Source organism: Bactrocera oleae, chromosome 4 (genome assembly GCF_042242935.1).
Source record: "Bactrocera oleae isolate idBacOlea1 chromosome 4, idBacOlea1, whole genome shotgun sequence".
Lineage (NCBI taxonomy): Eukaryota > Metazoa > Arthropoda > Insecta > Diptera > Tephritidae > Bactrocera > Bactrocera oleae.
The window spans coordinates 48,836,833-48,862,160 of record NC_091538.1 but is presented as its reverse complement, the minus strand read 5'-3'; the positions used below and the strand labels follow the sequence as shown (position 1 = coordinate 48,862,160).

General features: G+C 34.7%; 1 protein-coding gene and 1 long non-coding RNA gene across 3 annotated transcripts in view; one reads left to right on the top strand and one right to left on the bottom strand.

The window, feature by feature from the left end:
- Nucleotides 1-10,286, top strand: part of CngA (Cyclic nucleotide-gated ion channel subunit A) — a 69,520-nt gene extending 59,234 nt beyond the window's left edge. The window contains exons 2-8 of one of the 2 annotated variants that reach the window (XM_036364887.2): nucleotides 1,070-1,376; nucleotides 4,007-4,324; nucleotides 4,454-4,616; nucleotides 4,695-5,234; nucleotides 7,362-8,027; nucleotides 8,124-8,274; nucleotides 9,277-10,282. In XM_036364887.2, coding sequence (XP_036220780.1) covers nucleotides 1,329-1,376; nucleotides 4,007-4,324; nucleotides 4,454-4,616; nucleotides 4,695-5,234; nucleotides 7,362-8,027; nucleotides 8,124-8,274; nucleotides 9,277-9,442 — 2,052 coding nt within the window. In that variant the 5' untranslated portion in view covers nucleotides 1,070-1,328 and the 3' untranslated portion in view covers nucleotides 9,443-10,282. Of the gene's footprint in view, nucleotides 1-1,069; nucleotides 1,377-4,006; nucleotides 4,325-4,453; nucleotides 4,617-4,694; nucleotides 5,235-7,361; nucleotides 8,028-8,123; nucleotides 8,275-9,276 lie in introns of both variants that reach the window. The other variant, XM_070108333.1, reaches the window with a different exon arrangement.
- Nucleotides 1-25,007, bottom strand: part of LOC138857008 (uncharacterized) — a 42,423-nt gene extending 17,416 nt beyond the window's left edge. Inside the window, exon 1 of the long non-coding RNA XR_011395990.1 lies at nucleotides 24,736-25,007. This is a non-coding gene — a long non-coding RNA (uncharacterized lncRNA). The remainder of the gene's footprint in view (nucleotides 1-24,735) is intronic.
- Between the last annotated feature and the right edge of the window lie 321 nt (nucleotides 25,008-25,328).

The following is a 25,328-nucleotide window of genomic DNA, read 5'->3' as shown; positions in this document are numbered from 1 at the left end:
GGCTTGCAAAATCTCGAAATATAAAAGGCAACCTAAGTATGATTGATATAAATATACTTATATGTACGTATATAAATATATTCCTATATTGTATATTCCTATAAGGTTTATATTTTAATTTATTTATATATTTATTAATATAATAAAATATAAAATCAGTGTATTTTTTTAATACAAACATTATAAATTCATAATTCAATAGTTCAACCCATTATTATTTATAATAAAATTAATTTGTAGAAAGACCGCTAAACAAGAAAACCACAAACCGAAAACAAAAAAAACTTTTTTTATTGAAAATTTCGTGAAACCACTGCCAGTTAGCATGTCTAGGCACAGCAATTTGTTGTCTAACCAAAAACGTTTGACAACCGCGTATTTATTATTTTTAGAAGTAGTAATAAAGTTGTTGTAAACAAGGCGCTAGTACATGTAGTATAATCGCATGCGCATGCGCCACCCAAACTGACACCAACCCCAGCAGCAGCGCCTAACTGCAACGACATTTAACGTTATTTTCAACTAACTGCCGCTACACTGCACTAGAAGAGCGGCACTGCAACGCGTGTGCAACTAAAGCCGTTATCGCGCTGATCGATTACTAAAATTAATTTATTCTTTACAACAAAAACAGACCAAAGTTGTGTGATTTTTTTCCGAATATTTCGTGTTAAAAATAATTTTGAAGTACAAATCGCACATGCGCAACTCGTTGTGCGCAAGCGTAATGAACAACAAAAACAACAATCGTAATAGAAAACCAAAAATATCATAAATTACTCATGCCTATGAAGTGTAGAAGTAGCTGAAGTGCTGAGTGAACCGTGTATTTAGTGTTGCTCATACGCCCCGCTGCACCCGAAGCACTCAACTGTAAGCTTGTATGCTTCTATTCTGCTTGCGGCCAGCGACCAGTGGAATTTTAATTTAAATGCTATTTTATTATTGACAATTTTATTTTTAAAGTTTGTGTGTGTTTTTGTTTTGGTTTTTACTTGTTGTGTTATGGGCAATGAATAGATGACGACAGTAGTGAATTTATTGAAAATTTCTTTGGAATTTTTTTTAGCTGTAAGTACGCCAGTAATTAATTCAAGTGTTGAAGTGATGAGACAATGGCGACTATGGAGGCGAAATAAAATTATAAAACGAAAATATTATGAGTAAAAAGTTGCGTAATTCGCTTCGAATGAAGTGTTTATTTTCATCGAAACTAAGATTGTAATTTGAATGTGTTGAATTGAGCACGATAAAAGTGGAAAATTTAACCAACATTTAATTTTATAATAAATTCATCTGCATATTAAGAAAGAAAAAAATCAACAGAAATGGTGCATTCGGTTGATGTTGCGACGATAGCCGGAACAAGCGAAATGGTAAAGAATCCGAAAATTATTTACATATTTCTTAAATTCCATTTTGACTTATATTATATATATAAATTAATTATTAATAATTTTCATTGACATAACCACTAAGCTTATAAAGAGCGAGAGTGTTTTTTAGGCATGTGCTTTTCAAGAACGCATATAAGTTAATGTTATGGTTAAGACTTAGGGTTTATTTTAAAGATATTTTCTATTATGTTTTAAAAGAGATTTCGGACAAGTGATCGAACTGCAAGCAACTGGCTCGAAAAAATTCCAACCAAGGGGTCCGATTACGACCAGATTTTGTAGCAATCGGGGCCGTATGTCAGCAATGACGCGCCGGATATGCTCTTTCAAGGCGTCAATGGTCTGCGTGGACGTACGACTTCACATAACTCCACAAAATATAGTCCGGTGGTGTTCAATCACTTGGAGGCGACAACATGAGTAATGCGCCTACCAAAAGTTTCCATGAATAAATAGATTGTGTCGTTGGCAAGTAGCGACATCCACATCAATATCCTCCAATTCAGAAAATATGTATCGGCGTCTCAGCAATGGATTGTGGATTATCATCAACCCAAATGCGATACTTTGGTTTATTAACGTACCCATTCAACCAAAAATGAGCTTCAAACATTGGGATTATTTAAATTTTTAGGGACCTCCGGTTTTCCCCTAATGCGATCTCCATCATTTAGCCCTCGATTTTATAAAAAGAAAACTTAAATGAGTTCCCTCTTTCCTAACCTTTCACATTGCCATTACTAAGTACTCTTTGAATAGATGCTGGAAATAGATTGAAATAAAAAAAAACTGTCAAACTTTCCAGTAGTCATCAACAAAGACTTATTTTTCTTTAATTCATGACATTACAAAGGTATTTTATATGCCAAACATACTGCAAAATAATATCTGCAATGAGTAAATCTTTGTTATGACCGATCACAAAAGAATCATTTTATGTTCAAACATTATGATTCATCTTGTGATCCGATGGGAAATATAGATATTCTAGACTCAAACTGCATTCGCATGAAAAACTCTGAAGTCGCTGGATTTGACATAATTCAACAAACGTTCAAAAGAAACCATAGGATCGGGTATTTAATGCGAACTTTTTAAAACATTCCGAGGTGTTTCAAACGTTGCTAAAAGTAACGGAAGCAGTCACCGGAAAAAACCGGAAAAAACTTTAACTTCGGTAGCACCGAAGCTATATGAAAAGAAAACCTTTCACAAATACAAACGATTCCTTACAAAAACTTGATTTCGATCGGTCAGTTGGTATAGCAGATATAAGCTATAGTGATTTGATCTGAACAATCTCTTCGGAGACTGCACCGTTGCCTTGGACAAGAACTCATGCCGAATTTCGTGAAGATATCTCCTCAAATGAAAAAGTTTTTAATACAAGCACTTGATCCCGAATGTTCAGTTTGTATAGCAGCTATATACTATAGTGATCCGAAGTAAACAATTTCATCGGAAATCGCACTACTGACTTAAAGACAACCCTATACCAAATGTCGTGAAGATATCTTGTCAAATAGTTTAAAAAAATGTCCATATCAAAACTTGATTTTTTTTAAACAGTTTGTATGGCAGCTATACCTTATAGTGGTTCAATATCGACGATCCATAGAAATGAGTAACTTCGTAGAGATACAAAATCTGGTGCAGAATTTCAGACCGATAATAGATATTTAAGGTAAAATAATTCTAAATGCAAACTTACTAAAATTTATGCTACCGATATATTTTATATTTCAACCATATAAAAACTGCCCCCTTCTTATGAAACTTTCAGTTTTTCTATAACAATTAAGAGGTTTCAACAAATGTTATGATGACAATACTAAAACTAAAATTTCAATAGCTTTTAGTCTAAAACTGATAGTACTAAGAGCGTGACGGTATTACGTTCCTGCAAATAGATTTTACAACCACAACTAAAATGCTGTCACTTGAAATATAGCCATTTGAATAGTAGCCCTCTCCACAAAAAAAAAGTATGAATCCGTCACAAAAAACTGGTTCGAAGACAAAAAAACCAAAAATTATATTCCCACAAGTACCAATTTTCTTTTAAAACTTACTATGTTTTTGTTATCTTTGACTCAATCCCATTCTAAATAATATTCTTTATTCAAGGTCACAGCAAAACAGTGTGACATCTGCATTATGATTTCATGACAATTTTTGGTATTTTAAAAACAATGGTGTATATTTATTATTGAGTAAGGGACGCAGTCACAGCTCACACAGCAGATAGAATTCACACTAGACACATTAATGGATTAAATGTTGTCACAAGCAGTATCACATTGTCCTCACAACCATATAACAGAGTGCATTAGAATGAAGCTCACGAATGGAACTGTAATTGTTCACAGTTAGACACCACCAAGGCAGCGGGAGAGAGTACAGAGGAGCAAGGGTTGAAATGATTGTTCTACTTCATTTCGTTATGATAGTTATTTTTAACAAACCCAGGCATATACATACATATGTGTTTGTATACGTTGTATATTCTATGACGACTTTCGCGCATTTATATATATGTACATAATAACCACTATTTTTCTCTCTCCCTCTTTTATTTCGTTGCTGTTACTATTTCTTCGGCGCTACAGGATCAAACAAAACGCACAAAGCCTTCCACATTGCGACGCACACTAAATGCGCTGCGTCAGCGTTTAACACGTCGCAGTCGCACCAAGCCGCCCGATTGGTTTCTCGAAAAATTCTCCAATACAAATAATGTGGATAAAATTGGCAAGACTACAACCGTTACAACAACAGCTGCAGTTGCGGCTAGCGAAGAAGGCGCGAGTGGACCAACAGCAGCGAGTACAGCGCCAGCCGATGAGGGTCTTTCCAGTGAAATACGTGGCTCAAGTCGGCTGTGTAATCGGTTATCGGTGAATCCGACATTGCAGTCACATTACAGGGTGAGTGGAAATATTTTGGGAAGCTGTTATCAGCTGTTTTGCTGTCGTCGCTCGTTTAGCACTCCTTACCAACCAACTCTTTGCATTTCCTGGTTATATAACTCCATATTCCTCCTTTTTTTCTTCTAGTGGCTTGGTATTGTGTCATTGGCGGTTCTCTATAACATAATCTTTGTGGTGGGTCGTTCTGTCTTTTGGGAGATAAATCATCGTGCTCCAACCGTTTGGTATTTCCTGGACTATTTATGTGATTGCATATATCTAGTGGACACGCTAGTGCATATGCACGAAGGTAAGTCGTCAAAGCTTTGTGTGCTTTGCTTTAACTCCCTATATAAATAAAATTTCCATTATTTTTGCCTTCTTATAGGTTACTTGGATCAGGGTCTGCTGGTGCGCGATGCTTACAAATTACGACGACATTACTTTCATACCAAGGGTTGGTCCATCGACGTGCTCTCAATGCTTCCAACCGATCTCGCCTATATTTGGTGGTCGCCGAGTTCTTGTAGTGCCGGTGGCTTACCTTGTCCCGTGATTGTGCGCCTAAATCGTTTGCTACGTGCTCCACGCCTCTGGGAGTGGTTCGACCGTACCGAAACGGCTACTGGTTACCCAAATGCTTTTCGTATTTGTAAAGTAGTGCTCGCTATTTTAGTGCTAATTCATTGGAATGCTTGCATGTATTTCGCAATTAGTTATTATCTCGGCTTCGGTTCGGACAACTGGGTCTATAATTTGAATGGTCCAAGAAATAGCACTTTGCAGAGACAATACATTTATAGCTTTTATTGGTCTACACTGACATTGACGACGATCGGTGAGACTCCAACGCCAGAGAATGATGCGGAGTACTTGTTTGTGGTTGCAGACTTTCTGGCAGGCGTACTAATCTTCGCTACAATTGTAGGTGAGTATTTTGTCATAGACACATTCAACTTTTATTAGCAACTAACAAGACCAAGGCTAAGAAAATCAAAATTACTAATGCTAAGATCAAAATCCACGACACGACCCAAAACAGGAGTATGGCGAAGTCAGAGATCAAGACCAAGGGCAAAACCAAGACCAAGACCAAAGCAGAGGCTACGACCAAATTAATTTCTTTATATCCTATTTTTCATCTGCAATTGTCTTAGTTTGTCTGTTCGCAAATAATTTTGCCATTATCGCCTGCAAAGCAATTTATTTACTTTAGAACGAGCACTTCAGACTTCGCCCTTCCAGTCACCTCACCAGTAAGCAATTTGAAGTACACTTTACTGTACACTGGACTGTACATGTCCTTCACCTTCGACTTCCTTAATGATTTCCTAGTACCAACACAATGTTATATACATAATGTATGTAATAGATATTTCCTGCTTAGTCGTTGAACGCATCCTTCCGTGAGTTATTGTTACTGATGACTTAATTGGTCATATTATGCCATCGAAGAAAATGAATTGTTCGACCCTCAGTCGCCTTTTGACGTGACATTGTCCACAGGAAGCATCAAGCGATGTATTTGTGTTGGTGTTGTTGTTTTCTTTTTTTCTTTTTCTGTACCTTTTTGCGCACAGCGTGTTTTATTTATTTGTTATTAATATACAAGTTGTTGGCGGCGAATGACAGATGGTCGGCCATCAGCACCAAACATCGTGCCACGGCGCCGCTTCTTACCTCATTCATCCCGCTGTCATACCTACGAGAAATTTGCGTGCCTTATTGTTAGCTGTTTTCCTTGTTTGTCAAGTTATGCTTTTGTGTGCGTTGTTTCTGGCGTCATTCTAATAGTTGGCGTACGTGCTCACGGCAACTCTGTAATGCAAAGTGCACGACTAGACTGTTTAATATACACTGCGAGTAATGGAATGTTCTAAAAATAAATTAAAATTGGTTTGACTCAACGAAAAGGGCTTAGATATTGCTCTTTAACAATTTTAACCTAGAAATGCGCAACTATTATATTTAGAAGTGTTGCGTGGTAGAGCTAGCTCTAGTCCAGCAAATGTTATTAAATAACGCTTAAACAGAGGTTGACATGTGTGAGCCACCAGTTGACGGTCGAGATTTCAACACTTGATTGCCAAAAATTACATAGAGCAAAAAATGCTGGTCCTGCAAGCAAGACTAAATATCCTAGTATTTTAAATCCAAAATAAATCAAATTATTACTTATAATTGAGGTAGTCCCCTGTCTACTTTGACAGAAAATCCATTTTCTCGTTCTTGGATCCTTTCTACAGCTTCAGTTTAGTCAGCCAGTAGACCTAAAGCTTCATACGATTCATCAGTAGTCAGAAAAAAAGTTTTATGTGTCCGAAAGGTGCAAACAGACCTTTATATTTTGTTATGAGAAACTCGCAGTTTCAATGCTTAAATCTTTCACTGAATACTTTCTCGAAAACTCCATGATGAACACCTTATAAAAAGTTAGTCTTACTCATCCGGAAAGGAACGTACCTGTCAATGTAGAATAGCCCAAAAGTAAGGTGTAAATCAAACTTAATTTTATTTTCCTATATGTTCGGAATAGCGACACACACCCTATTAAATGTATCACTGTTTTCTTGAGCTTCCTTTTGCGTATAAGAGCTTTCTTTATCATTAATCAGGAACATCACAAAAGATCTCCCCTGAAATCGAAAAACCTTTAGTTCCAGCTTCTTATAAAAGAATCTCCCAAACTGAGTTATTAACCTCCAAAAGTTAACCCTATCGCAGACAAATAACGGTTGAAAATTGATACAGTTTTGAATCTAACAGAAGAAGCTAAACCCATTTTTTAGCACTTTCAGATTTGGTTCAAAGCCAAAATATTTCGGAACCCAAACTTTTTCGCTCTCATTTCTCAAACATTTGGTTTACAATTTAATAGGCAAGAATTTACCTGTTGGCCGAAAAGTTACCAAAATCCCAATATAGTCCCAACTTTTCTCCACCTGACTTCACACACAAATGCACACAAAATACTGATGGTAGTAATTCCATCAGTTTTAGCTAGGTCTTAGAAAATATTCCAGATCTAATGTCTACATTTTTCATCCACATCTAGGCAACATCGGTTCGATGATTTCCAATATGAATGTGGCACGTGTCGAGTTCCAAAATCGCATGGACGGTGTCAAGCAGTACATGGCTTTCCGAAGGGTTGGTCATGAGTTGGAGGCGCGAGTGATACGTTGGTTTGCCTATACTTGGTCACAGAGTGGAGCGCTCGATGAAGAACGCGTGCTGGCGGCACTTCCAGATAAACTGAAAGCAGAGATTGCTATACAAGTGCATATGGACACACTAAAACAGGTGCGCATTTTTCACGACTGCGAACCAGGACTACTAGAGGCGCTTGTGCTGAAACTAAAACTACAAGTCTTCAGTCCCGGTGACTACATTTGTCGCAAAGGCGATGTCGGCAAAGAAATGTATATAGTTAAACGCGGCAAATTGTCGGTGGTGGCAGATGACGGTGTCACGGTCTTTGCAACACTTGGCGCCGGCTCAGTTTTCGGCGAGGTGTCAGTGCTGGAGATAGCAGGCAATCGCACCGGTAATCGACGTACAGCTAATGTACGTTCACTAGGCTACTCGGATCTCTTTTGTCTGGCAAAACGTGATTTATGGGAAACGCTGTCCGATTATCCGGAAGCGCGTGCCACACTCACGGAACGTGGCTGTCAGCTGCTACGCAAAGATGGTCTACTGGATGAGAGTGTTTTTGCGGGTGTGTATTAAGAAAAGTGAACTATTCAAGTGTATAATGGGTGGAAATGAGACGAAGTTTGTGCAAATCTGTATGGAAAACTTTTTTAATTTACAGATTCACAACGCGCGCACGACAGCATCGAGAGCGGCATCGAAAAGTTAGAGATGTCGGTGGAGAACTTAAATGTGCGGTTGGCACGCTTACTTGCCGAGTACACAGCCAGTCAGGCGAAACTAAAGCAACGGCTGGCGAAACTGGAATCAAAGTGAGTATGAGTGGAAGAACGTTTTTTGCTGTAAAAAGTGCGAAAGTACATGAGAAGTGTTGAAAAGATGAACAGTTTGATGAATGGCTTGTGTCTCACAAAAAATATACGCATAAGTCATTGAACTTTGACTAATTTACCGGCATTTGTCTTCCTAGCGCACACAAGCATATCTACAGACATTTTAACAGCTAGTTTGTGAAGGGGTTTATTTTCTCCATTCGAAAACTATATGACTTTTCGTGAGCACAAGCACTCCTATTATTTATGGTTTAAGATACCATATCGCTTCCTATGCTCTCTTAACGATTCCTGTTAAGCTCGTCTTTCGAATAAGGTCTTCCGATATCTTGAATACTTCTGGCTCTACCTCACGTACGGCTTGGTATATATTCACTTTAATGTCGATTTGACTCCTTGAGTCATTATTGACTAGTTCACATAGCACCTAGTCTTCAAGACACTCACTAGGAAAATCCAATTATTCAAGTCGCCGCTCCAAAGTGGCTATACACAGTAGATAAGAAATTTACGGAACACTTTTCCACGACTGTCAAATCAACATATCCGGAACAGATTCGGACATTCATTCTAGCTATAATCTGGCAACTCGGCTGCATTCCACAAAATATTTCGGGAACATTTTCTGCCATTGCAACAACAACTATCACCGAACTTGATTTGAAATAGCTCGATTGTCATTTGTGTACAATAACAGTCGATCCGCTGGAACCAAAAAAACTGATTTAACATGCCTGTGGAGAGAGCAAAGTTGCCTCATATAAAGAGGCCTCGAGTAGTTTTCAATATTCTTCTACAGCTTCTACAGCTGAGACTCGGTTTGTTCCGCGTAGATCCAATAACGATCTTTTAGCAAAGTTTTCTAGAATTAATGAGCTCTCACTGTCGATTTAAACAACCAAATGACCCACCCTATTTTAAAATTTACGAAAATTTATAATGTGTTTCTCCTCTCTCCCATAAACGAACACACATATATAGCTATCAATTAGCACACAACTCTAATGCCGGCATCAGCGCCGTCGAACCACAAGCACGTCCACGCAGCGGCCGTCTCTACTCGCTGCAACTGAAGAAGCGTACGCGGCAAAAACGTCTAACGGCATCTACGAAATCCAACGAGAGCAGCAAGCAGAATACGCTGTAAGCATGCGATGTTGTTGTTGCATAAGTGATGCTGGCAATGCCAAAACCAATACCCGCCAAGGCCAACAACAATGGGCAACAATTAAGCCAAATAAAGGGAATTTCATTGCAAGCCGGAAGAAAACTTGCGGGGGTCCAATAACTGAGTGCTGAGGCAATGATAGCAAAAACCACGCAAAGCGAAAGTGGGACAAATTTATACATGGATGTATGCATGTGTGTGTGTAAGTGCCGCCCACTGGTTGCCCTTCGAACGTGGCTTTGATGCGCTTAGTTGTTTTTGCCGATTTTTTAATTTTTATTTCCACGAAATGAAGCTAAATGTAGTTGTCCGTTGGTCCACTATTACGCAAGACAACACAAACAACTAACAGCCACCTTTCCTTTCCTTTCCACTCTTCAGTCAACTTGTACGTGCCGATGCTCTGAGATGCGATACCAAATGGTGATAAATGAATTGAAATTCACAGAACTTAAGGAAATTGTAAGTTTAGGCTAAAATTACATGGAAATGTATCTACTTATATATATGAATATATAAATTCCAAATACATACATATAAATTCAATTTGCATTTACATATGCAAATAGAAACAGAACAAATATTTATAGCTATATAAGTACATATAAGATTTATTGGAATAAAGAAAAACTGATTTATACACACAAATAAATTCTTCTACATTTACGAAGATGTATATGTATGTATGTATTATATTAAAATATACCTTAATTTTAAAGTACACCACAATTTTATAGGCTAGGTATTAATAAACGAGTTATAAAAATTTAGTGAAATTTTATATTATATTGTTTTAAAAATTTATTATATTTAAGTATATTTTAATAAAATGATTTCCGTTCGCAGTGTTCTATTTACAATTCAATAATGACAGTATTTTCAAACTGGTTCCCACAAAAAATTAACGAAAAAACAAACCCGCTAGGGTCCCAACAACTCTTAATTACATTTTCGTACTCAAAAGCAGTTTTTATTTGCCAGGCCCGAAAGACGTATGTATAGCCCAAAATTATTCAAAACCCATAACCCTTTTTATCCCTTTGGAAGTTAAGAACTGTCCTCGTAAATGTTGAGCGATTTGAAATCTTCAATGGGCTTCGTTATGCTCACCTTACAGGGGATATTTAGAAAATTCCTTACTTTCAATTAAGATATCAATACTACGAACTTTACTTACATAGAAACATGTATATATATTCTGAAAAACTTAAAATTTTCGTTCGATCCCTGTTTGGTCTACAATAAAATATATTATTTCAATTTTTCAAACAAACGTACCTTCCCGTTAGACCTTGTTACACCTAGTTAAGGTTTTCTTCAACAAAAAATCTTTCTGCAAATTTCGTTTCTGTATACCATATATATATTGAAATACATCAAATAATTTTCATTCTATCCGGTTCCATCCCTACTGAAGCCTACATAAAATATACTATTTTTATTTTACAAACAACGGTCGCTCTTCGGTTGAGCTTGGTAAACTTAGGTATGTTTTGCTGCTATCAAAAAGTCTTTCCGTACTCCGGTTCGATACCTGTTTGGGTCTACATAAAAAATATTATTTCTATTTTTGAACAGGAGTCAATCCTTTATAAACTTTTATAAACTTTGCTAAGTTTTCTGCAACCAAAACATGTTCCTTTAAATTTTGTCTCGTCGTTTAAAAAAGGGCGAATAGTCAGCAAGGCTATAAGTGCCAAAACACCGAGGTATATGATATTTCAACATATCAGGACAATGAAATTACTGCTCCAAAGTTGAATTTTTATGTTCTTAAAGTATTATTTTCACATTCCATGAACATGCATATACGAGGTGTGTTCAAAGGCGATGGTGAATTTTGGATTTGGTAAGTCCGCTCTGTCTCAAAACAGTGTTTATAAGTGAAACAAGCGTTTTACAGAAGGCCAAGAAGTTGTTGATGACGAAAACATCAAAACAGTCATAAAAATTGTTCTTGAAAATCTTCGAATCACTATTAGGGAAGGTACAGAGGATGTTGGCATATCAATCGGCTCATATGTGCTAAATGTTGAACAAAAGCAATGTCGCATTAGTATCACTCAGGAGCTGTTTGATAAAATCAACAACAATCCGGGTTTACTCAAACGGGTTCCTTGGCTTCCTGTGACTTGTTCCTTTTCCCAAAACTGAATAAACCAATGAAAACAAAGCGTTTTGCCACAATTGATAAGATCAAGTCAGAATCGAAGAAAGAGCTAATGGCCATAACGAAAAGTACGTTTCAGAAGTGCTTCGACGATTGGAAAAAGCGTTGGCACAAGTGTTATATCCGAGGGGGATTACTTTGATGGGAAAAAGTAGATATTGACGAATAAATAAGTACTTTTCAAAAAAGATCAAAATTCACTTTTTCCTATGAACACACCTCGTGCATACATTGATCTATTGAATAATCATGTTTGCTTGGAACAAATAATAACTAAGTTTATCTTCGTAATCCCGAGTTGCATGTTATAAAATCTGTTTGGACCTACTTGTAGCTTTCAATCAAAACCATTTTAGGCTCAAAACAAGCTTAAGAAATATATAGTGACTCGATCTGAAAGTTTTCTTCGGAGATTACACCGATGCTTTGGGCAATAATCCAAGCCTAAGTTGGTGAAAATATCTCGTCAAATGAAAAATATTTCCAAACCACTATATTACCCTAGTAATCCGATCAACTTTATTTGTATAGCAGCTACATGCTATAGTGATCCCATGTCGGGCGTTCCAACCAATGATCAACCACTTGGGGAAAAAAGTACGAATGCAAAATATCAGATCAATATCTCAAGAACTGAGGGACTAGTTCGCATATATACAGACGAACGGACAGACGTAAATTTATAAATCGACTCAGCTCGTCACGCTGTTCATTTATAAATATACTTTATAGAGTTTTTGACGTTTTCTTTTGGCAGTTACAAACATCTTTGCAGCCTTAATATACCGTGTTCAGGGTATAATTATGCCAAAGTACGTTGTTGAAAAAAGAGATTTTTATAAATTCGAATTTGACGCTTTAAAATATGCACGGTTTTTATAAAGACCCAAGTATTGTCAGTCACGAAAAATCAGCTGGAGTGGTCGTCGGAAATATTAACTGAGTTATTTCAACAGAATATATAGAAAAAAACTTTATTTTTAAATTCACGCATATGAAACAACAGAGCTTGGAAATATACACGTGTTTTAAAATAGGTTCGAAAAAAATAAATATATATGGTTATTTTAAATAAGTTCATGGACAAAGTCTTATCGTGGTACTAAAATATATCATTAACGAATAAAATTTAATTTTTTACTAAACCTAAGCAGAATAAAACTAAATGTGCCTCAAAGGAATACAAACTGTATTCAAATAAAACACAAAAAAAAAAACTATTCATAACACTAACATATTCGAAGATAATAAAACATTTTATTAAAAATACTTCTAAATATAGATATAAACTAAAATAGAGCACATAATTAGGAACAAAATTATTTTAACTCTCTAAAAAAGTCGTAGTAATAGCAACTAACATAATAATTAGAAGTAAACTCTAATATTTTAAACTTGGAAATCATACCAAAATGTGCAAATCCGCATTTTCTTTAACGGTGTTGATTTTTGGAAGAAATATTTGTAAATGTAATTAAAATCTATTAGGAGGGCCTCTTAAAATAGTATATATTATACAAATATTATAAATATAGCATATCTCTACAAAATTTTGTTTCATTTTATCACATTCTTGAGTTATCATGCTTTTAGGTTCTAAAGAATGAAAGCCATTTTACATGTAGTTAAACTTGAAATCTATAAACAACTAAAATCAAAATCTTTGAATTTCCTTTCATTCTTCTTAATATTAGAAAAATTGGTGTATCTATATAAAAGTGCATATCGATTAAAATTTTAAAACTAACCTATAAAAACTACGACGTCTTTTGCCTATTTCTAGAATATAGGAACATTACACTTATGACATAGTATTAAAAATAAATAAAAATTTAAAAAAATTAATTTTGGGATAAAAAAACGCAATTTTCCACAAAATTATATAGCTAGATCCTCGAAGATATACATATGTATATATATATATATATATATATGTCTTTAATTGACAGTTACTTATTCCATTTTTTATCTTTGAAAAAGTATTCCAAAATCATACCGTCATTTTTATACTTGCGAAAATTAAATTCGAAAGTAATGTGATAGAACAAATGATTGAAAGAATGAATTTAGATAACAAACAAGGGATCTAGTAACTTATTTGAACTACCACTACACAGTAAATGGGCTAACAATGCGTTTTCTTAAATGCCGGACTATGCAAAACATTCGAGTGGATTTCTACTATGAAATGGCTGCCCAGACAGCTAATTTAAGACTTTTAAGACTAACTAAACATAATTTTTAAATTTCACATATTGCAGATTGTAAGGGCTCGAAGCGCTTATCGCCGTGGATCGCTAACACGTAGAGTAGAACCGTAATTTGGTACCTAAAGCTTTATTTGTTAAATTAGCTCTGCTCGTATATGCTGTGCAAATAGACCTTCCCATTTTGGAAGTTGATATGTACTACTAACAACCTTATTTGGGACTCCAACGCAATTGATCGATCTAATATTATTGTTCCCACACATGCCAAGTACTTAGTGGCTACACAAGAAAACTTTAGTTTCTTCAAAAAGATATCTTTTATAAATACCATACTTTTATAACTTTTAACAGATTCTCTTAACCAAATATAATATGTAAACAATTAAGTTATATTTTTAACAAGGAATTTTGTCACTTAATAATTGAAAGATTTTATATGCTGAAGGTAACTCTATAAAAAATATATATAATACTACTTATCCGACATATATAAATCGATCGATTGTATGTATAAACGGTAAAGATTTATTTAAAATAAAAACTAGAAATATATATCCTAGCACTAAGTGGCTCGTACATCTAATTACAACAAAACATTTTTATACAACGCTTAGATGAAAATATGAAAATAAATATTTTAGTTATCACGAGCAGAAGCTCTCCTAAGTCATAAATTTAAATATAAAGTAGAACTTATATGTGAATTTCTGTGCCACCACAGTCAAAAACTCAAATAAATGTAGTATATACATAGCTCAGTTTTTTTTGGTAAGCGAGTGTCAAAAGAACGATCAACTCGGATAAAATTTCGCTAAAAATATTTAACAACACTAGTAACGACTCGAACTGTCAAACATACTCGTATGTATGCTGTCATACTTTTGTTTTCGGTTCTTTGAAAGATATTTTCCACGGTTTTGTTTCAGTTTACTTGGGCTTCACCTTCTCTCGTTGCATTTAAAGTCGCTTAATATTTTAAAAAACTGCTTTGCCCTTCTAAAAATGGCCTCTGTGTCCTTACATTATGTGAATTTTTTTTTAATTTAGCGAGTGTTCTTTTGTTACTCGTTTACAAAAAAACGATACATATATAACTTTATGTAAATATACATAGTAAGAGTGTAAAAAGAGTAAAGCGTTAACATCTAACTTCAACTGTAGTTTCATATACAAACAAAGTAAATGAAATACAAGCGAACACCTCACTACTATGGTGACAAAATTTTAACAAAATATATAAGTAGAACTGTAAATTATATATTTTTAACAAAAAATATTTACTGATTTCCTGTAAAGCTTAACATTTTCAAAGAATTATCCCATAAAGCGAAAGAAGTACGCTGTATAAATGTTTGAAGCAAAAGTAAGTCCTTGAAGGTTATACACGTATACATACATTTAAATTTATGGTGAGAAAATGGTAAAACTAAATTGTATAAAAAAATATTTTTGTAATAAGCTAATTTTTAAAATTTAATAATATCTACAACTTAAAAAGGGGTTGAGAGGAGGAAATGTTAAAACAATATGTTAACAGAAATATGTTGGTGATAATTATTTACTACACTATGAACGAATAATAAGTATAAAAATGAAGGTTATGAGTGAACTGTCAAAGTAATTAATAAATAAAAATAAAAATTAAAGTAAAATTATTGTGTATTATTATTTCTGGAATCTTGGTAAGTGAGTTCAACAAAATATTTGAAATAATAACATCGCCAGCACCGAAGCTATAATATTCCCACTAAATGCATTTTTTATAGCATAAAAGGGTATATAAAAAACGTATACTTGATTCGATCGATCAGTATTTATTTATCTTGATTTTGATCGATCAGTTTGAATGTCAGCTATATGTTTGAAGATTATAACGTTGCCTTGGACCATAATCTACGACGAATTTGATCGCTAAGTTTGTATGGCAGCTATATGCTATAGTTGCCCGATCTAAACAATTTCTTCAGGAATTTTAGCGCTGCCTGAGGTAGTAGCTCATACAAGAATTTCGTGAAGATAACCTGTCAAATAAATAAGTTTTCATACAAGGAATTGAATTTGTTCGCAGCTATATGCTGTAGTTGTCCAATACTGGCGGTTCCGACAAATGAGCAGCTGCTAAGGAGTAAAAAACGTGAGCAAAAGTTTACTTGCATATCTCAAAAATTTAGAGACTAGTTTGTGTATATACAGACATACGGACAGACAGGTATGGCTAAATCCACATTTACTATCAGCGCTTTTAAAACTCATATCAGCAACCAATTAGCTATTTCGAGGTCTTAAAGGGGAAAAAGGTTTAAAAGGAAGAGGCATAAAAAATACAAGTTCCCAAATATTTATTTTTAATATTCAGTAAATTAAAAATAGTTTCAATAATATCATAGCTTTTTAAACAGATCATGTCTTAATGAAATTGGAAAGCATAATTAATTTATGGAAATGCTAAAACAAGCTAATCCCCCTATAATCTACCATAGAAAGGGAATACAGATTTGCAACAAAAGACACTAAAAAGAGCAGTAACTAATTTGGGAATGGTCGTAGAGAGAAAATTTATTTCAGCAACTTCATAAAAACATCTGTGATTCCTGACATTTCTTTTTAAACAAAAGTAACTTAATTTTACCATATTTACATACAAACTATCAACTATGTTTTACCAAGAATGTAGAACGCTTTTAAAGCGACTCAACCATCAAATAGTTCGGATGTAGAAATAGTTATGTATATAACGACATCATCAACAAGTGGTTTTTACTTTTTCTTCAAATTCTACTAACTCTCTATCCAAGAACTGCACAATCAACTTCGGTTTAAATGCCAGGGAAATTTTCTTAGAACTGATTCCATCCATTTATTTATGCATATGTAATATATACACCTATCCATTTATTTATGTATGCATGTGTTTATATGTATATTCGTATATGCGCACAACTACAGTCCCACACAATTTTCATTCTGGACCTTTCCATTCATGTTGATTAAAAGTGGTGTCACAAATTGTTGCTCATTTGTTACACATTCACAAGTTCATTCATTCTAAATTGAAATTGCGTAGACAGAAGAAGCTATTCACCAATTCAATTTATTTCGAATCTATTTTAGTATATATGGTATATCTTAATAGATACATATAAGTATATACAGATAGACGGTATACAAATTAGTGGTTGCAAAGGATTTAGTCTAATACTTTTATATATGTATTTTATTTGACGGTTTTGGCGAAAAACTAAGCACACGGCTGCAAGCCGTTATGTGCGGCATATGTATTAACAAATTGGTTATTTCATATATACTATAAATGTATATATACTCGTATATATATCTAGCTTCAAAGCTTCTCCCGAACATGCAATTAGAAATTTAAGGCTACCTTCAAGGTTTCCAAGAATATAATTAATACAATCGATTTGGAATATTCTGAGCCACAGAAACTATTTCCTCAGTTTTTGAGATATCGCTCTCAAAATTTCACACGTCCTTTTGACCCTCTTTTCTCGCTGCTAATTTGTTGGGACTGAAGTATATAGCTGTCATACAAACTGAAGATCAAAATTAATTTTTTGTATGGAAACTTCTATGTTTGTGAAAGGTATTCTAGCTTCGGTGTGACCGAAGTTAATGTTTTTATTTGTATTTTTCGTTCATATTTCAGAAGGCTATGGTCGGAGAAACTCCTCGAGATATTTGTTATCAATCAAAGAAGTGCATAGATCCTTCTGTTTTACGCGTGATACTGTTATGCTCCTGCAAATACAAATCTTGTTTTATTTTAAACATTAATATTATATATATGTCCGTTTGTTGCACATAGTATGAAAATCGACAAGCGTTCTTTACATTTTTCTGTTTACTAACATTTCGTTTCTTTGCTGAAAAATATTTCCTTTTAGTGACAGACATTGAACATAAAATGCACACATTGCCTAATATATTTGAACACCTGTGTATATTACCAATGTCTGTATATATTTATATGTACGAGTTCTATCCATTATTTTGTTTATTAAATCGATTTCTGGGTAATAAATTGACTGTCATTCACTGAAAATGATTCACACGACCACCTATACGAGTATATATGGATGTAGTGTCAATCGTTTTATGTGTGATTTCTATAATCAATGGCAATAATTTTTAGCTGATAGGAAAGTCACTTTGAAATGTGTGACCAGTATATGTTCCTATGAATAAAATAATTCTTGTTTATTTATCGTATTGCTTTCCAAAATGAAAATTAAATGTCTTAACTTCTTAATTAGACGATTACGTGAAGCTATAAATTCGGTCACAAACACATTAGCTTTATTTTTAGGGATGTTCGAAATACTCCGAGTAATTGTCGCAGTTTTACTAATGATGACGTCCAAAACTCTAATATAATCTAAGATGGACTATCAGATGGAAGACGAACCTTATTAAATAGTTCAAAACACCAATGGGAAGCGCGACGTTTACGGGACGATAAATTAGGTAATAGTAAAGAAGCCTGATTCTTTTACAGCTCTGACCCTTTAAATTAAGGTGAAAGAGATGGATCATTAAAAATTTAACTTAAAGATTCGGAAGTGTTAAGTTTTGTACATATATATTCCTCAAAATTAAGCAGGAGAAGATGGAGAGTGGGTACGGGCATTTACTTGAATTTATGTTTCACCGACAGATGCAACCATATGGTGGAAGCTGTTTAATGTGTTCATTGTAAATTAAAACTATAGTAATAATACTTATATAATTTGAGAGGTGGGGCGGGTCTTTGTTGCTTTAGATTAGACCTTCGCTCTCAATATTCCTGCTGTGTTCTCAGCAAAGGCTGTTGGCCTGATATTTCTCTGATTCCACATCTTATTATCTTCGATTGCTTGATTATCGTATCCATCCTAATTTTTACATTTTAAACTAACTTTTAACTATTTATTAAATTAATTCTAAATTTTGCCGAAAAGCATTTCACAATCAAGCTTTTGTCAACCGTTTAATTGGTCGCATTAATCAAAAAACTTTAAATCACATCCAGAATCCAACATTATTTAACCCACATCTACCCACGTCCCTAAACACATATTTGTGGGGTAGGCATATGTGGGAGATCACACGGTGTTAAGCAAAAATTAAATTCAATGAGGCATTCACTGATTTATTGTCAATGCCAGTATGTTTGCAATTAACGTCACAGCTTGTCATTGAACGCATATCCATGCCGCAAATGCACATCACTCAAAAGGACAATGCCGCTAGGCTTGTGTTCAGAGTTGAATACTCCATTTGGGCATTGGTAGGCGATATTTGGTTTAATAAACACATTTGCCATGCGTCGGCAGTTATTTCACCTCACTTTTTACAACATAATAGAATGTGTATTAGTGCATGTAAGTATGTATGTGTGAAAGCAACGGTTTCATGTATTTAAAAGAGCACACAAAAGTAAGTATTTTTTGAGGTTAAAACCCAACGAGAAATCCTTATATTAGATTGAATGTTTTTGAAAATATGTCTACATAAATGGCACAATTAAAAGGTTTTTGTTAAAGCAATTCGGCTTTGAACAAAAAAATAAATATTTAAGAGAACTTTGGTATGATTATTAAAAGAAGACAATAAAATAATCAAAACCAAGAAGGGAATGTATTCTTACGTTAAATATATGTTAGAAATGGTCAATGTATTTAAATCGCTTTCAAGAACTGACCAGAAAGGACTTCCAAATACAACATGTATTTATATTTAATTATTGTTATAATTTTTTTGTTCTTGCGTTCCTGTTTAGGAGAGGCGACGACATAGGAATTTAGTTATTCAACCACTAATCAAATAGACAAACATACTGGATAACTCTAATGAGGGTCTTGGACCTACATACATGAACCAGTTTTGAATGAAACTGTTTTGAAGTGTTTCAATGTACTGTATCTGAAATTCGCAAAAATATATCTGAATATACAAAGCTATCGAAGATATAGACGCTATTAACAAGATAATCCTCCACAATTGTTCCGAACTTGCTATGTCCTAAACAGATACACTCGCCAGATTTCGCGATAAAAAATGGTAAGATCAAGAACCAGCTCAAAGTGTCTCACAAAACCCGTACACTCACTATACCTGTAATCTTTTGGAATGCGGCTCTGTGTAACTGATTAGTCAGAACAATATAACTGAAACAATTTGTAGTACACTACAAAAACAGTCACCGTACTGTGATAATTATAAGTGATCACAGCATTTACCCCAGATATATACATAACATATATTCTATACAACCCAGCTACAAAAAAATATTGTGGAACGATTTCACGATTTATTGGAAAAATACCTTATTATGAGAACAGGTTATCCGCAGGACCTGTCATTCTCGAATACTTCTGTTTTTATTTCATCCGCATTTAAGCAGATTTTTGTAGATACACTGAAATACTAGAAACTGCAATGTCATGTAAAAGACACATTAAATCAGAAGATAACGCAAAAGAGCAAAAAATTATTGATAATTTATTAATCTATTTTAAATAATAATGTTTTAGACGAGTGAACTATGGATCGGATTCGAGTCTATTCCAATGAATAGCGCGCATCCACAGAGACGCCGTATTGTACGCACCGAAGACGCTGTTGCTGCTGTGGAACAGAGTATCAAAGAAGACTCGAATGAGTTCATCCGCCATCGCGCACAACAATTGGAGCTGTGCCCATCTACTTTATGGAAGATTTTTTTGAAGGATCTTGGTTGACGGGCTTACAAAATCCAACTCGTGCAATAATTGAAGCCGAATGATCATCAAGCGCATCAGACGTTCGGTGAATTGGCCCAAAACAAGATGGCCACCGATCCCGATTTTCACAAGAAAATTTTGTTCGGCGATGAAGATCACTTTTGGTTAAATAGGTACGTTAATAAACAAAGGTGTCGCATTTCGAGTAATGAATATCTGCAAGCCATTGTTGAGACGCCGTTAAATCCTCAAAATGATGTGCTCTATGGGCAGAGTGCCAATATTTCTTCAAAAATCAAACCGGCCGAAAATTAATCTAGGCTGGAGAGGAAAGAAAGAGCTTGTTGTTTATTCGAAAAAGGTCTATAATGGCGGGGAAAGTAAGAGCTTGCTTAGAAACTTGCGAACCTATATAAGAGAATGGTGTTGTGATAAAGTATATAGTAAGAATATTCGGTGCAAAAGTCGGCTGGTTCAGTATTATGACTACAATCTGCGGATCAGTTGTGTATTAGTTTAGGATACCCAACATATCCTTATTAACATCAATGCCTTCTGGAGACACGTCGGTATGTCATACCAACAACCTTATAAAGATTTTTGATTTTCTTCTCAACCAATCGCAATCAGCATAATAGCATACAATTTCCTTCTGGGTTAGGTAAACATAAGTATAGTTGTATATGTGTGTGTATATAATGACTTGATGGCTGTTTCTTACTGGCAGTGCGAAGTCTTATCTATCATCTTGTCGTCTCACACATTTGTTCTCCTGTCAAGAGCAGCCTGGTCACACAAATTTTCACCAAATGTCTGCAACATTCGCATTGCGATGATTATATACATAGCTATACATAGTATGTGTATATTACTATATATATATTTCAATGTTTTTATATTGCCTTTCGGGTTCATTGTTTGCATAAGTTACACCTATTGTGCTTGCCTCGGTGTAGCTGCTGTTCTTATACATAAAAGTTCTCTTGATAATATGCATATGTGGCATGTAAAATATATGTATATGGTACATACGCAAATTTTTGTATATAACACAGATAATATATCGAATTATTTTCTTACAATGGATTTCGCATTTAAGATATTGCCGCTACGTTTGTGTTAATTTCATTAAATAATCTGTACATTGAACCTGAAACACAAATATTGTTGTTGGTACTTTATTTGAGATTTAGCTTCGGTGTTCTTAATGTTATTACGATAAAACTTGTGATTATTTCTAAATCGGTTTCTTTTGATCTAAATAATATTCCCACTAAAAATAATTACACTAATAATAAATTAAACAACTAACTTAATAAATGGACAAAGTTTTCAAAAACTTTACATTTAACCGAAAATATACCCATTACCCTCATTTCAAGTGAAATATACAAGGTGCGTTCCAAAGTAAACAGCACTTTAAAAAAAAAGACAGAACAAATGGTTTTATCGGCAAAATCAATTAATTTTATTTAAACTTCTTCTGCTTTAATACAGCTTTTTGCACGGCCCAAAAGCATGTCAAACGAGTGTTTTAGTTCGTTGCCCGGTATGGTCGCCAGTATGCCGGTGCAAGCCTTTTGAATGGCCTCCACGTCTGCATAACGCTTTCCTTTCATCGGCAAATGCATTTTTCGGAAAAGGTAGAAGTCACACGGTGCCATATCAGGTGAATACGGGGAGTGGTTGATTGTTGAAATGTGCTTTTTGGTCAAATAATCGGCCACAAGCATCGGTCAATGAGACGGCGCATTATCGTGCAACAAACGCCAACTTCCATCTTCGCGATATTCGGGCCGAACACGTCGAATATGGCGCACCAAACGCTTCACAACTCCAAGGTAGAATACCACATTAACGTTTTGGCCAGGTGTCACAAAATCTTTGTGGACAATACCCTTGGAATCATAAAAACCAATCAGCATTGTCTTCACTTTTGACTTCTCCAGGCGCGATTTTTTGGGTTTCGGCTCATTTCTCATTTATGTCCTCACGACCACTTTGAAAACGTTGAAACCACTCGTGCACTCTGCTACGGGATAGGCAATCATCGCCATAAACTTGTTACATCAATTAAAACGTTTCGGTAAAAGTTTAACCAATTTTTACATAATCTGATGACAAAAACATACTGACACTTAAAACGCACTTAACGTCACTTCCAATAGATGAAATGTCATGAAATTTTTACTGGAAGTCGATAAAGGATAGCAAATTCTAACGCACTAGTCTACATATAGATGGCGCCACTAGAGTTTACTTTGGAACACACCTTGTATTAGTAAAAAACTTCAGTCATAAGACATCAACGATTGTTGTGCTGCTGTTTTAAAGCTTTTGAATTAAAGTGAGAAAAGAACAACTATTTCATAATATTATAAATTGTAATTAAATTAAAAGGTTTAACAGTCCAAACGAAGGAAAAACCTGAAATAAAATGCACAAAAACTCCATTTTATTCAAAGCTTAATTCTCGGGAACTTGCCTACAACAACGATCTACCAGCAGGGAGGCCAAAGTGAGTGTAAAAGTGCTTAAAACCCATTAGAAACAAAGAAAGGACCTTAACTTCGATTGTACCGTAATTATAATACCTTTCATAGGTACATCTTTTATAGCACTAACGGGTATACACGGACGGGAAAATATATTCGGAGATTGTAGCGATTCCTTTGTGCCCAATTTCGTGAAGATACCGTATGAAATAAAGAAGTTGTTCATACCAGGACTTGAGTTATATATATTATATGATTCCTTTAAGGTATTACAAACACAGCAGCCAACTTAGTATACCCTGTTCGGGGTAAAATGAGTAGTAAATGAATTCGGTACGAATCCAAAGCGGAGCTTAAAAGCAAAAGGATAAATACAAATTGTCAGGCATAAACCACAATAGCGTGTTGTGATGGTAAGTGTATGCACAAGCTGCAAGAGGACACTGAGAGACGAAGTGTCGCTGTCTAAAGATATTTATTAGAAATTATCTTCATCGAGTCAAAAGGTTTAAATCCATTCTATTCTCAGCTTAAAATCTCAGAGCTTCGAACACATTCTAAAATATCGCACCCTTTCACTTCCTAAAATCACTACAGGTTCCTTAGAGCCTAGATTAGATTTCCAACCCCAACGAACTTAAAAAGTAATAATATTGACCTCAGCCTTTACACACCATTTCAGAGATTTGCTTGAGATATAGGTCCAACTAGTTGTTTACGAGCAGAGTATCCGCAGCAAGCATAAGCAAAGGCGTTCGAGAATCAATTTTTAAAGCTTACGTGGAAAGTCATTGTAAATACCACCCGCCACCTTTAATGGTGGTATTACGGACCCATAATACCGACAGGTCAAACAATACTTTCTTATGAAAAACATAATTTCGTGGCGTAAACTTCTTTCTATCAATAGACTACACGTCTGAATCTCTATTCAAAAATTCCAAAGTCTATATCCACAAGGATTGAATATTATTTATATAAACATTACTTAAGTTAACTATAAGGTTTTTCGGTATCTCAAATAGAATAATTTTTACCAAAGTTAACGTAAAATAAAGTGGCACCCCTTTAGCTCTTATCCAGAAGTAAAAAAGTAACATTATGCTGGACCTCAGAAATACAAGAACGTTCAATGCAGGAAACTTATTGTAAATGTCCGTTCCTCCATTTGTGTGAAGAACCATATCCACTGTGTAGACTTGTGCTTTATTTCCTGCCAGGTAAAGTGAATATTCTTTGCAGTGCAGGAATTCTAGGAACTTAAGCATCACCTAACGGTCAAGGTCACATGATTATATAAAGGTTATTCAACATGCAACATCGATAGCGACATTATGTAAACAAATAATTACAGCCTTCTTTGAGGGAACTACATATAATGCGGGATGCGAATACAATTTCACAGCTGTAATTAAATTTTAAAAAAATAATCATTTAAATACAACTATCCAGTAGGTTGTGTGCAGAATTCATGGGAAGAAATATTCAGCTATGAGTACGGTAATCTGTCATTCCGAATGCTGTTTTATATTAAGCAAAAATGTTTTGAATACAGTTAATGGGTTATTATGAAATTTCTTTCTTAAATGATTGCAGGACGTTGATCTCTTTTCTCACTTTGTTACTACTCTTGCCCAAGGTGTTCTCTTAAAAGGTTCTTCTATTAATATTCACTTACCTTCTCTATAGCAACTTCTCAGATACATGGGATTATCCGGCGGCATCTGAATAAATTGCGCTCTTTCATGATGAATCACAACAGTTTACAGTTCACATATAAGTTCTCAGTCTAGAGTTAATGTGGCATGTTCCAGAAACTGAACGAAATTGATGTGATTTCGTTCTTACAAACCAAATGATTTCAATTAACGTATTCTGGAAACCGAATGACATTGGTTTTCAACTGATGTGTAAATATTTTATTTTTCAAAATTTTAAATTTTCTCGAACATGAGCTGCCGTGGGAGTATTGTAAAAGAATAACTGCATGTTACAAAGAATTAGAAGTAGACTTTATTGTAATTATAAATGATCAAAATGATCAGTCGATTTAGCCATGTCCGTCTGTCGGAGTGTTCATTTATCTGTATTTTGCACTCTTCATTTTCTCCCCAAGAAGCTGCTCATTTATTGGTACCGCCGATATCGGACCACTATAGCATATAGCTGTCATAGGTACAAACTACATGATCGGAATCAAGTTCTTGTAAGGAACCTTTTGTATTTGTGAAGGGTGTTATATCTTTGGTGCAACCGAAGTCAAGTTTTTTC